The following is a 14,019-nucleotide window of genomic DNA, read 5'->3' on the forward strand; positions in this document are numbered from 1 at the left end:
TCTGGGTTCTCTGAGGTTGGGTTGACTGAGGTGGTTAAAAAGCTCCTCGTGGCAGGTCTCAAGCGTGGATGAGATTTGTGCGAAGTTCTGAAAGGCTTTGGATGTTGTGGTGCAGTCCTTGTTGACACACATCTGCAACACCGGATGGACATCGGGGATCGTGCTTCTGGATTGGCAGACTGGGGTGGTGGTCCCTCTTTTTAAGAAGGGGGACCGGAGGGTGTCTTCCAACTATAGGGATTTCACACTCCTCAGTCTCCCTGGTAAGGTCTATTCAGGAGTGCTGGAGAGTAGGGTCTATCGGGAAATCGAATCTCAGATGCAGGAGGAGCAATGCCAATGTGTTTTTTGTCCTGGCCATGGTACAGTGGACCCAGCTCTACACTCTTGGCCATACAGTATCTTAAAAACTAAATACAAGTGTATAAGCGCATAAGTCTCTGAATTATTTTAAATGACAACGTTACGTTGTTGCAAACCAATGACGACAAAATTACTTCTTACCATTAATGCGACTTCTTGTGCTGCATGAGTTTGCTGATGGCTTCAGAGTCTGTTTTATATGTCGTTAGATTAAACTTCATGCAGGCGTTGAGACTTCCAGTGCTCAAACTCAATTCCGTTAATTGTGAACGTAATTAAATTTGATTTGCCATCATGATGGTACGGTGGTGAACAGTTCTTGCTGACAAAGGCATGTCTTTTCTTTGTTTGATTATCTTGTCTTTACGCAAAGTTGTCAAAATGTTTATTGCAACATGAAGTACAAATGGTTTGGCATACTCCCCATCTGTGAATTTAGACACATCGCAGAACCCTCTCTCTCCACAAAGGCTGTCCATTCTTGTTGAAAACTTTGTTGGTGTTTTTTTAGTGACCTTTGTCAAAAGTGTTTCCATAATGAATTGTCCCGACGCGTTTGACCCTTCTGCGCCTACGGTCATCGATTGCCACAGCAAACTATGGCCACCCCACTAGGACAAACTGTCTCTGCGTCATTTGTGTTACCTGCACAGCAGAAATCCCATGTACAGTATGTCATTATGAGGGCTCTGCGAGGCATATGAAAAATCAAAAGAGCCAGATATGGCTCGCGAGCCATAGGTTCCCGACCCGTGTGATCAATAATATAACGTTGAAGACTGACTCAGGAAAGATGTCAATTTTGGTTTTGTTGTGCATCTTTTGATATGGTAGATCCTAATATACTGCTGAACAGGTTGGAAACGTGGGTAGGACTAAATTGAACGGTCCTTAAATGGTTTAGGTCCTACGTGGAAAAAAGGAGCTACTTTGTAACCATTGGAAGTGCTCAATCTCAACAAATGGCAATGACCTATGGGGTCCCTCAAGGGTTAGTTCTTGGACCCCTCCTGTTCATCCTGTATATGCTACCCTTGTGTCAACTTCTTAAAAACTTTAATTTTGACTATGCAGATGACACACAGTTATATTTAGCAGTATCTTCAGAAAACTACAGTTCATTTGAGGTATTGTGCCACTGTTTAAAGCAGATAAATAACTGGAGGTGCCAAAATGTTGGCAATAAAGAAAAGAGAAAGGCTGTTAGTAAATACCTGGACTCTCGATCTTTAAAAACAAAGACAAAGTCCAAAACCTTAGTGTTCCAATTGATTCCAAGGTGACTTTCAACAGTCATATCAAATCTATCACAATAACAGCATTTTACCATCTGAAGAACATATCTAGATTGAATGCTTGTGTATGTCAAGCAGACCAGGAAAACCTCATCAATGCCTTTATCTCAAGTAGGCTTGAGTACTGGACTAACTGGGCTCCCCAAAAGGAAAATTAAATAGCCAAAGCTCATTCATAATGCTACAACTCGGGTTCTGAGCATACAGCTCGAATTCTACAGTCCTTGCACTGGCTTCCAGTCAGCTTTAGAATTAATATAAAAGTTCTGCTACTGGTTTATAAATCATGAAATGGTTTAGGTTCTAAATACATGAAAGAAATGCTTACAGAATACAAACCAAGTACAGCTCTGTGATCGACTGACTCAGGTCAAATAGTGGAGTGCACAGTCCAAAGCAAAAAAAGCAGTTATTAGCTATTATGCTGCACACAAATGAAATAAGTTGCCAACAGAGGTGATGTCAGCCCAAAGTGTGAATGTTTATGAATGTCCAGCTTGAAAACTCATTTTTTCTCATGCTTTTATATTTCCAATTTTCATGACATTTCTTGCACTGTATACTGTTTTTAATTGTTCCTTTCTTTTTTGTTTTTTCCCGTTTTAAATGTTTTTTTCTCTTTGTATTTGAATCATTGAGTTACTTGTGGATGAAATGCGCTTTACAAATAAATCTGCTTTGCTATAATTAAAGATTTAAGTAAATACGTGTACTGTTGTCCTCTTTGTCTCAAATATGTAAACCTGGCTATCACCATAATAGTCATTGTTTTATTGTCAATTAACACATTATTTAATGAGATAAAAACAAACACAAAACAACTTATTTTACGACCCAAATTCTCATGAAGTTGGAATGCTGTTAAACAATAACATAGGACAGGGCTGCCCAGGTTAGCCTCTCGCGATTGATGAGTGGGGGTGGGGTTGTGACGTGTTTTTTTTTCGTTTTGTTTTTTTAGAATGACCAATGATTAAATAGAACAGTCACAAAGATCTACCCACTACAAAAATGCAAAACATATTTATTTTAAAGTATATTGAGGATTCTTTAAGTGTAAATATATATTTGTGTGTCTTGCATTACCGCATGAGCCAATATTACACAACATAATTAACTTTAAACATTTTTTGTAACTATCAGATTTCACGTTGATGATCACTAAATCCCATACGAATGAAAATGCACACCCGGGCTGTGTCACTCATGTCAGTGGATTTGTCCAACTGCAGTGAGAGACACTCATAATCTCCGATGTCCTTCCACACATCAGCCATGGCTTCACAGCTCCATGTAACTGTACTCCTTTACAGCTGCAGAGATTTCACTGAAGATAATACCTCTGCCTTATTTTTAAAAGATCATCTTGGAATGACTTCTTGTTATTAACGATGATGTAACGAACATGGAAACGATGTTTCAGTGGCGGCTTTCGCTGTTGAACCATATTGTGTGACAAGTGACTGCTGTGCGGTCAGTTGGGATTTTAGTTTGTTCGCTTTTCTCATTCTCAGCTTGCTTTCGGCAGAATGTCAGTGTCGTATTTTCCATAAACAGTTTGAAAATGCCGCTCCACATTTTACTACACTGGCAAACGCACTTCGAAAATGACATTGTGAAAAGTTGTTTTTCTTGCATTCCATATGAAAGTGATATGTTTTTGTCTTCTTTATTGAAGCATCCATACTCATGTTTGTTAAGATTTCTTAAGCGAGAGTTTAAAATAGGGGAGAACTCACTGACAGCGTGTTTTCCTGTACAGTCATTGATTACACATGCACGGTGAGCTAAAGTAAAAAAAAATACTGCTGATATCTTTTTTTTTTTTTCCACGGCATGCCTCCGCGATTGACCGAAACGGCCTCGCGATCGATTGGTCAATCGCCACGACGCATTGACCACCCCTGACATAGGACAATGATTCACAAATCACGTTCACCCTATATTTATTTGAATACACTACAAAGGCAATATATTTAATCTTCAAACTGATAAAGAATATCATGGTATTTAAATTCCAGCTCTGTAATCTATTATTTTGAAAATAATTGGTCAGTACAATCAACTTCTTTTGCATTTCAATTCTATTTCATTTCTAAATAGAAAATAACCATTTTTAAAGTAATGTTTTAATGATAGAATCTTTGGTACATCTATAACCATGTTCCATGTTAAGTTTAAATACATTTTAACACTTAGTAAATCACAATGTTCCATCTGTGGTTAGTATTTTATAACAGACCGGCTGGGTACTCTTGTTCTTAGGGGACTACCTGGTGATGGTTCTTACTCTTACATATTTACAAATAACATTTTAGTCTCTCGGTCGGTTTCTTTCAACAACAAAAAAGTGAAGGAAAAAACACTCACTACAGAAAACCAGAGAATATCACTTAAATGATATACAAGCCTAATTCCAATGAAGTTGGGTCGTTGTGTTAAGGATGAATAAAAACAGAATAGAAAGATTTTCAAATCTTGTTAAGCTTATATTTCATTTGAACACACTCCAAAAACAAACATTTAATGTTCAAACTGATAAACTTTATTGTTTTTAGAAAAGAATCATTAACTTTGAATTTTATGGCTGCAACACATTTAAAAAAAAATCTGGGACAGGTGACAAAAAAACTGAGAAAGTTGAGGAATGCTCATCAAACACCTGCTCGTAGGGAACAAGTAGGTTCTATGATTAGGAATAAAAGGTGCCTCCCTTGAATTCCTCAATCAATCACAAACAAAGATGGGGTGAGGTTCGCCTACTTGTAACAAGTGCGTGAGAAAGTAATCGAACAGTTTAAGGACAATGTTCCTCGACGTAGAATTGAAGGACTTTAGGTATTTCATCACCTATGGTCAGTAATATTAAAAGTTTACGAAAATCTGGAGAAATCATAGGATATAAGCGGCAAGGCCAAAAACCAACAAATGCTCGTGGCATTCGATTTCTAATGTGTAAAGGATATCACTAAATTGACTGATGAACCCTTCAGAACCCCTCCCCCCCAAAAATACACCTGAATACAGGTTGGTGCTACATCCATAAGTGGAACTTAAAACTATACTATGCTGAGCAAATGCCATTTATGTCATGGGCATGGCCACAGCAGCTCTACACCTGCACCTTATTGACGCAAAATTAGGCCGGCATGAAGCCTTGTGTTTTTCATTAATGAAGATTTTGGAGAAACATCCTGCTATCTAAGTAATGTATTTTTCATGGAGAATCTTGCTTATTTCAACAAGACATTGCCAAACCACATTCTACACGTGTTACAAGAGCATGTCTTTATATTAAAAGAGTGAGGGTACTAGACTGGTTTGCCCTTAGTCCAGACCTGTCTCCCATTGAAAATGTGTGTCGCAATATAAAACGTAAAACACAACAACGGAAACCCTGGACTGTTGAACAGCTGAAGCTGTACATGAAAAAAGAGTGGGAATTAATGTGTTACTGTCATAACACCCCTTAGCTCGTGTCCCATGACAAAAATGAGTCTGACACCCATGTTCTAGAGTACTAATTTCCAAACTTCATGGAGCTGAGCCACATATAAAATTGAAGACTGTCACAGTACATCAGCAAACAAAAATGTCACAAAAAGTGGATGCATTCATTACTGTACGTAACTTTCTGCCATCGAAAAGAAGACCATTAATTTGTTCTTTCTGTCTCTATGCCTCACTGTCATAAATAGTTTAACAAAGATACTGTACATTATTTCTTGTAAATAAATTATTTTTGAGCAATTGACTCGCATTTGATAATTTCCCACGAAACACCTAAAGAGCGCTCATGACACACAAATGTGCCCCGACACAGTGGTTGAGAATCCATGTTCTAAAGCATTCTATTTGGGCTGAAGTAGTCGGGAAATCCCTGCCATGGAAATTAGAGCACAGCTGCAGAAGAAGCCTGTCCAGAATTCAGGCTGTAAATGACTGCAAAGGGTTTGCGACCATGTCATAAATAGCGAAAGATTGACTTATGATTTTTTATTTGTCTAATTACTGTTGGTTCCATAAAATGTGGGAAGTATTTATACAGAAAGATGTAATTCCTACGCTATTCACCTTATTTGGATGAAAACACTCTGAAAGCCAAGCTGGAAGTCTGCAGTTAAAGCACATCTTATCTGTCTTATTTCAAATCCACTGTGATTGTGTTTAGAGGCAAAAACATGAGAATAAAGTCTAGCTCCCCCAATATTTTTGGAGCTGACTGTGCGTTGTGCACTGGTCCACCAACAGTCGAACTATTGAGAACCAACTTGACAGCTGCTCTCTCCATAATACTTCTTCCACCCATGGGTTCTTCAGTGATCACTAGCAGTTAAAGAAACACAGCTGTCTACATGATCACACTGTCAAACCCAATACTGTGGAACCTCTGGAGTCAAAAGCCTCTTAAATCTAATAACGTTCAATTCCATTCAATGTTTTGGGAAAAGATTACCTCTAAAGTCAGGATACTGTGTGCCCTCTTAGGGATAAATCTGAGGAGACTGCTGGTCAGAAAGCACCAAAGTTTAACTCTGCAGTGTTCCTTTTTTTGTGTGGCTTTTTCGCAACACTTTCACGCATTCCAATGGCAGGTTTTAGGACGAGGATATCAGAAGAGAATATACAGCTAAAGTTAGGGCATTTTTATCCAAAGCAGTAGGACTCCATTGTCATCTTCTAATCCTATAAAAGTTATGATAGCGTCTTGTTTTCAGTGATGACGGCAACACAATACGAGGTAATATGCAATTCCAAAAATCCAATATTTTGAGTAATGAAGTAACACATTACTGTACTGAGGAAAGTAATTCAACTACATTGTCAATCAAACAATACTTATAATGATTTATGTATCACTCAAGTTCATGTTTATGTACATGTATGTACAAAGGCGTGCACACACACACACAGACGCATGCGCCCGTGCGCACACACACAGTTGCTTTCATGAACCACAATTGCCACTGTAGTGAAAATAGTGTTTTTCTAAATAATGTTAAGGTACTGGCTACAATGTGTTGGGATGTCAATTCTGCATGAAGATGTTGATTTAATGTGACTACAACTACATTAATACTTATGTTATTCCTTCATGTTGATGATATAATCCTGTAACTTGTGTAGCGTACATTATCAAGTAACGGGTACAGTGAAGCTAATTTTTTTTTGTCCTGTGGATCAGTGAAAATCCTGCCAAAAGTACCCGAAACTACAAAGTGACTTTTTTTCCCCAAATAATCAACAAAGTAACAAAGTTACTTTTAAGGTCAGGTAATCAGTAAAGTTCCGTTCTCAAGGCAAGTGGCAACACTGCTTGTGTTAAATTGTGCTGTGAACAATGGTTAACTTCTAAGATTTGTTCCAATAGTTCAGCATGGTAAAAGTTACGGTTCACCTTTGAATTACAGATGACTATTTGACAAACATTTTTGTATTTTTTTTTACATTTGTTGTTCTACCACCTGTGTGAAAGATGATTGACAGTGCAATTTAAGTCCTAAGGATGCCAACCATTTTTTTAGTTTGATCCTAGAACAAATTGCTGCAATTTCTATTACTTCCATTGGAAATAATCATTTCAAAATCATCACTGTCCCACACTAGATGTTGCCTTAGAAGTTCCAATGTAGAACATTTTTTACATGTAAAGTGTTTTGAATCTGATAAAGAATATTAAAACTGTCCAAGGTAGAATTCTGCTAAATACTTTACCTCTGTGTATTGCGGGCATGACAAGGACACGTTCTGTCACAAAGTAGGCCATAGTTTCCCTTGGGACATAGTCGGACATCACACGTCTCGCCTGTGAAGCCTGGTTCACACACGCAGTTTCCGTAGCTGTGGTAGCATTTGCTGTTGTTCTTACAGCGACATCTCTTTGAACAGCCAGCACCATAAGTACCAACTGGACATTCATCCTGACACCTGTCCACAGATATGCACAAGGTTACACAATTTAAAACATAGATAAGATCATTCCATAAACTATATAATCTAATGCAGGGGTGCTCAATGTGTCGATCACAATTGACCAGTTGTGCAAGGCAGTTTTGGTTGATTGCGAAATGCCGTTCCAAAAAAAAAAAGAGAAAAAGACGTCAGCCTGACATCTTTTTTTTTTGGGAACATTTTGGAGCACACGGAACTTTCTCTAACAACGGCGGCTGTGAACAACACCGTTAAGCAGCCCGCCTCCGTAATAAGCCACCTCGGCGCCGAAAATGAGCCACCCCGGCCGAGGTGCCGCGTCCGCTCGTCACGGCTTCGGTGAAGGCTGTGTGTCGGGCTAACAGATGGCGGCAGCTCTAAACAACGCTCCTGACAATGCCGCACTCAGCCACGTGCGACGACAACGCTGTAAAGCAGCCCAGCTCGGCTCCGTGATAAGCCACCTTGGCACCGAAAATGAGCCACCCTGGCCAAGGCACCATGTCCGCCGGTCACGGCTTAGGAGAAGGCTGCGCGTCGGGCTTGGGGACGGCACCGGCTCTGAACAACGCTGCCGACAATGCCGCACTCAGCCGCGTGCGACGACAACGCCGTAAAGCAGCCCGGCTTGGTTACTGGTTAGCACGTCTGCCACACAGTTTTGAGGACCCGGCTTCAAATGCGTCCTCACCAGTGTGGTTTTCTTGGGGTCCTCCGGTTTCCTCCCACATAATTTTTTTATTCTTTATTTTTAGATATTTTCAACCTTTATTTTATGTATGCATTGACACAAGAGAAGCTCTCCAATTTAATTGTAGAGAGTATAAACTTTCTTTTGGCGTGTCCCGTTAGGTGTTACCACAGAATGTTATATCAGATGAACGCTCATATTTGTTTGACACAGTTTTTACGCAACCCCTCTTGGGGAGATGAGGCTTGGTGAGAAACAAACTCACGATCCCTGGTTTACCAAATCAGTGGTCTCACCACTGAGCTATAATGCCCTCATTGTAGAGAGTGTACCCAGCCAACTGCCCAATGAAAAGTCAGGATTGGCTCCACCACTACTGCAACCCTCGTGAGGATAAGAATGCTCAGAAAATGGATGGATGTAACATTGAGTGTGTACATCGTCAGTAATGACCCGACTACACAGGCAGTGTGTGAGGGCAATGTAAGCATCTTCTGCTTACAGGTGTGAAATGGAATTGTTCCTCACTGCCTTGTGAGCACCATCATATGGTAGTTTACATACACACTAAAACACATGCTGGCATGCATGTTATCAGTGTAACCAGTAATTTTAGTTTACTTTGTTGGTCACACAACAACATTTGCAAATGTTGGAACACAGTGTGGACCACATTGTAAGGCACCATGTCTAATTTGGCGCCTCATCTATTTAAAAGAGAATTATGGAAGTTTCCATACATGTGGAAACACTTGCTGCCATACATTTTGACAGTGTAACCAGGGTATATTAATACTGCATTCATGCTTTGCATATTTTCATTATTTGTGGGTGTATAAGGAACATGACCCCCCGCGAATAACGGGGGAACACTGTCTATCAAACATGAGTTCTATTAGTTCTACCTTCAACTTTCACAGACTTTGTTCTTCTCGCACTCCCGGTCATGCTGCTCGTAACACTTGTCCCTAGATGCTTTATCTTTATGCTGTTCTATTGGCTCCATGTGGATAAAACCTGGTAAAACTGGACATAGATAATTTTGTTTTGTCTGTATCTCTCTCATTTTAATATTACAAAGGGACTTTTAGTCTTGGGCGGCTGGTAAAGCGGTGGCCTCACAGTTCTGAGGTCCCCCCTGTGTGGAGTTTGGATGTTCTCCCTGTGCCTGCGTGGGTTTCCTCCGGGCACTCTAGTTTCTTCCAAAAACATGCAACATTAATTGGACACTCTAAATTGCCCTTAGGTGTGATGGTGAGTGCGGCTGTTTGTCTCAATGTTCCCTCCCATTGGCTGGCAAACAGTTCAATGTGTACCTCGCCTCCTGCCCATTGAAACCTGGGATAGGCTGCAGCACACCCTGGACCCTTGTGAGGATAAGCGGTGAAGAAATGGATGGATGGATAGACTTTTAGTCTGGACATCAGTAAGGTGGTGGCAACTCATCAAACTTGTACCTTTCTCTCTCTTTGCAAAGACTTTTTTTCTTTTGTAATAAAAACCCTCAAAGACAAGATTCCTTCCTTACTTATAGTGTCAGAAAAATATTTTGCCAAAACATGGGCTCCAGCACTCCCGTGAACCTTATGAGCATAAGTGCTCTGATAATGTATAGATGGATTTTATTTACTTTAAAGACCTTGTAAAGCAAAAATAATCCTATTCCATCCATCCATCCATCCATCCATCCATTTTCTTAGCTGCTTATCCTCACAAGGATCACGTGAGTGCTGGAGCCTGTCAACGATCAGGAGGCAGGGTACACCCTGAACTGGTTGTCAGCCAATGACAGAGCACATGCAGACAGACAACCGTCACACTTGCAATCACACCTAGAGGGAAACTTAGAGTGTTCAATTAATGTTGCATGTTTTTGGAATGTGGGACAGGCAGGACTTGGATTTAACCCTGGACCTCATAACTGCTTGTTGACAGCTGGGATAGGCTCCAGCACTCCTGTGACCATTATGAGGAAAGCAGCTCAGAAAATGGATGGATGGATGGATACTATACAAGAATTTGAAGTAAAATATTAATTCTTTTCATGGAGGATGGAAAAGGCCCCCAAAGGCAGGAATGACCCATACATTTCATGCATACCCATGCACACTGGCACAGACACACGATCCTTAACTTTAATGAGCAAAGCTTAGACAAGATCTTAAAATATAACGTGATGCATAGTCACTGCTTTTTAGCAGTCCCGACCAACCAACAACTAGTCCAATTAATTCCCCTTTCCTATTTGTTTTGCATTCCTTTGGGGCCCTCACAAGGCTGCTTGTGGTTTCCAGAAGGATAGGGCTTGGCATTTACTGCTTATCTCCAAGCAGCATTATACCATGACATTTGGCTTCACTCAAACTCTTAATTATTCTTAACGGGCACATGGAAGGTCTATTCCTGTCTCATCACTGGCTTGCTAAAATATATGGTCCATGCCCTATAATATTGCTAATTATATGGATTTAAAGTTGTGGTTCTCGTCTAAGATTTGTCCAAGAAAACTCTGACTAGGTTTGTTGGTTTTGTCTGTTATTGTCCAGAAAATAAGAATGGGATAGGAGGGGATTATTTTAGTCTGACTATACTCCATTTTTCACGAGCTAGACAGTTTGCTCATTTAAGACTGGATTCTCTAAAGAGGAAAACTCCATCTAACATTCATGCTTATGTTATTCACTGGGATATTCTAAAATTATAAATGTATATTAAGGAAATAATGTTAAGCTTTCATTGTATTTGACTATAGTGTAGAGTATTCAAATAACTGATTAGATTAAAGAAGTAATTTATACCTATATTCTAGTGCTAGACTGGTGGAAAGATTGGTGAAATAATTACATTTTTAGTTAACCTTTTTTTTAATCAATGTACAGTAACTGAGAACAGATTCTCATTTGCAGACAGCAGTAAAACAAAGTAAAATAAAATTAAATACAAATAAATACATCCAGAAGAAACTGTAAAATGTGAAAGTTAGATATTTAATCAAAAGGTTTGTAATGGGTGTAGGGATCATATATCATATCCCTCACAGCTTTCTTAAATTATAGTGGGATGAATGAATGAATGAATGAATGAATGAATGAGTTAAGTTTCATTATGACTGTGACGAGCACCCACCATCTTGAAACCTAAAGTCAAAGGTATGAATTGAACAAAGTCTATTTCATGTTACTTACTTACAGAGTTACTACATCCATTTATTTATTCATTTAAAATAAATCTAGAAATCAGAGCAAATTAAATCAAAGTACTTTATTTATTTTTTTTTCCCCCCTGCTGCTATGAAATGTGTGATTTCTTACCGTTCTCCCATGTATCCGGGGCTGCAGAGACACTGTCCAGTGGATGAACTACATAAGGCACCGTTGTGACATTGGCATTCTTGGGAACAGTTGAGGCCAAATGTCCCCTCTGGACATGGCTGTCCACATACTGTACCCTATAAAATACAACAATACATTCACACAGTAAATAAAGATTTCACTAGATTTTGTTGTTCTGTTCCTGGACACTGTTCAATTCCCCACAAGTATTGAGCCCTCTGTTTATTATGATAAGGACAACAATTTTGTTGTAGAGGGTTGTTTTATCATTTTGGGAAACACTAATTTTTAAAGAGGTCTGCGTGGGTTATCTCCGGGCACTCTGGTTTCCTCCCACATTCCAAAAACATGCAACATTAATTGGAGACTCTAAATTGCCCCGAGGTGTGATTGATTATGCGTGATTTCTTACCGTTCTCCCGTGTATCCGGGGCTGCAGAGACACTGTCCAGTGGATGAACTACATAAGTTGATAAGGACAAAAATTTTGTTGTTGAGGATTGTTTTATCATTTTTGGAAACACTAATTTTTAAAGAGGCAGCCCGGTGGCGCAGCTGGAGAGCGTTGGCCTCAGAGTTCTGAGGGTTCAAATCCTGGCCCTGCCTGTGTGGAGTTTGCATCTTCTCCCAGTTGTTGTTTCTCTCTATGTGCCCTGCCATTGGTTGGAAACCAGTTCAGGGTATACCCTGAGTCCAATCAGATGACAGCTGGGATAGCCGCCTGCACTCCCACGATCCTCGTGAGGATAAGCGGGTCAGAAAATGGATGGATAGAAATGGATGGATAATATTTAAAGATTTCTAATGAAAAAATGAATGCGTGAATGTGTCTCCTCCGTGAGCTATCATCTTGACGTAGTGGAGGGGTTTGTGTGTCCCAAATAGTCTGGGGCTTCAGGGTCACCCATGGCAAACAGGTCCTAGTTGAGGCATCAGGCAAAGCATGGCTCCAAAAATCCCTCTGACGAGTTTGACGACCTAAAGGGGCTGTTTTGCTCAGTGTAGGCTAACAGTTTAGCATTGTAAGGCATATGTCCAGTGTACAGTGGTACCTCTACTTACGAAATTAATCCATTCCGGAAGTCGTTTCGTTACTTGAATTTTTTTGCAAGTCGAAGCTCATTTTACATGTAAATAGCTTAACCCATTCCAAGCCACCCCCCTCCCCCTCCCTTCCCCCATAATGTAAAGAATACAAATTATGTTTATTTACATTTAGCGTTGGGCAGCTATGCAAAGACAAGGGTGAGTGACAAGCAAACGGCATAGTGGGGGATGGAGAAGGAGGAAAATGTTTGACAGCACACAACTTATTTCCACTTAAATTTCTTGGGGCCCGTGGCAAATAGAGATTAATAAACTTGCAAAAAAAAATGAAAAACTCACAAAAAGTTGTACTTTTCCATTATGTGCTAGCTTGATTTGGTGACAGTCGAGTGTCCAAGGAAGCATCATGAGTAAGGATTGATGTCCCTCCGAGCCAATGGGATGCCATTAAGATGCTATGGCGATAGCCAATGGGAGAGCAGCTCTATCGCACCACACAAACCAAGATACAGAAGGTGCATCGTAGATAAAGATTTACGTCCCTCCTAGCCAATGGGATGCCAGGAAGATGGTATGGCGATAGCCAATGAGAGAGAAACTCTATCGCGCCATACAAACCGATATACAGGATGTTTATGTTCGGTGGAATTGGGGGCTGTGAATCCAGCGCCTATTTTTTCCTTTCGTATCCTGAATTTTCCTTCCCAGCAAGAGACAATATTTTTCTGAGGAGCTGTGTCATAACCTGAATTTTTCTTTACTAGAGACGCTTGAAAATAGAGGCCCCACTGTATATGGTTTATACAGTGGCTAAAATAAGTCATGTCACCATTTATCTTACTAAATATATTTCCAAAAGTGCTGTTGAAATGAAACACACTAAACACACTGAAAACACCATTCCAACAACATTTGAAGATTGCTTGTGTGGGGGAATGGGCAAAAATCACACCAGAGCAGTTATTGCAACTAGCTTCTTCTTACAGGAGACGTCTTGAAGGTGCCATTGCAAAAAAAAGTATCAATTAAGCGTCAACAAAAGAAATTGTTTATTTTTTTCAGGAGAAAGAATATGTTGGGAATGTGTGTATACCATCCATCCTGAAGGACAAGCACACTCTCCGGTCACATGGTGACATATGCCGCCATTCTGGCAGGGACACCTCTCTTCACACTGCTGTCCATGTTTACCTGGGGGACATGCATCCTCACAACTGAGGACAAACACAAGACACTTTCTTCTCAGAGGATTAAAAGATACAGTAATTTAAAAACAAAATTATAAAGTTGTCCAGGCTGGGTCAGAGGGAGGTATTATTCAAACCCAAAGTTTTTGACTATGAGATAACCAAATGCTCCA

General features: G+C 40.0%; 1 protein-coding gene across 2 annotated transcripts in view; it reads right to left on the bottom strand.

Moving 5' to 3' along the window:
• megf10 (multiple EGF-like-domains 10) overlaps positions 1 to 14,019 on the bottom strand; it is a 139,800-nt gene that overhangs the window by 71,134 nt on the left and 54,647 nt on the right. For both annotated transcript variants that reach the window (XM_061802002.1, XM_061802001.1), the window contains exons 7-9: positions 13,753 to 13,873; positions 11,592 to 11,728; positions 7,374 to 7,586 (exon numbers count right to left, since the gene is read on the bottom strand). In XM_061802002.1, coding sequence (XP_061657986.1) covers positions 7,374 to 7,586; positions 11,592 to 11,728; positions 13,753 to 13,873 — 471 coding nt within the window. The remainder of the gene's footprint in view (positions 1 to 7,373; positions 7,587 to 11,591; positions 11,729 to 13,752; positions 13,874 to 14,019) is intronic.

This window comes from Syngnathoides biaculeatus, chromosome 17 (assembly GCF_019802595.1).
Source record: "Syngnathoides biaculeatus isolate LvHL_M chromosome 17, ASM1980259v1, whole genome shotgun sequence".
Taxonomy (NCBI): domain Eukaryota; kingdom Metazoa; phylum Chordata; class Actinopteri; order Syngnathiformes; family Syngnathidae; genus Syngnathoides; species Syngnathoides biaculeatus.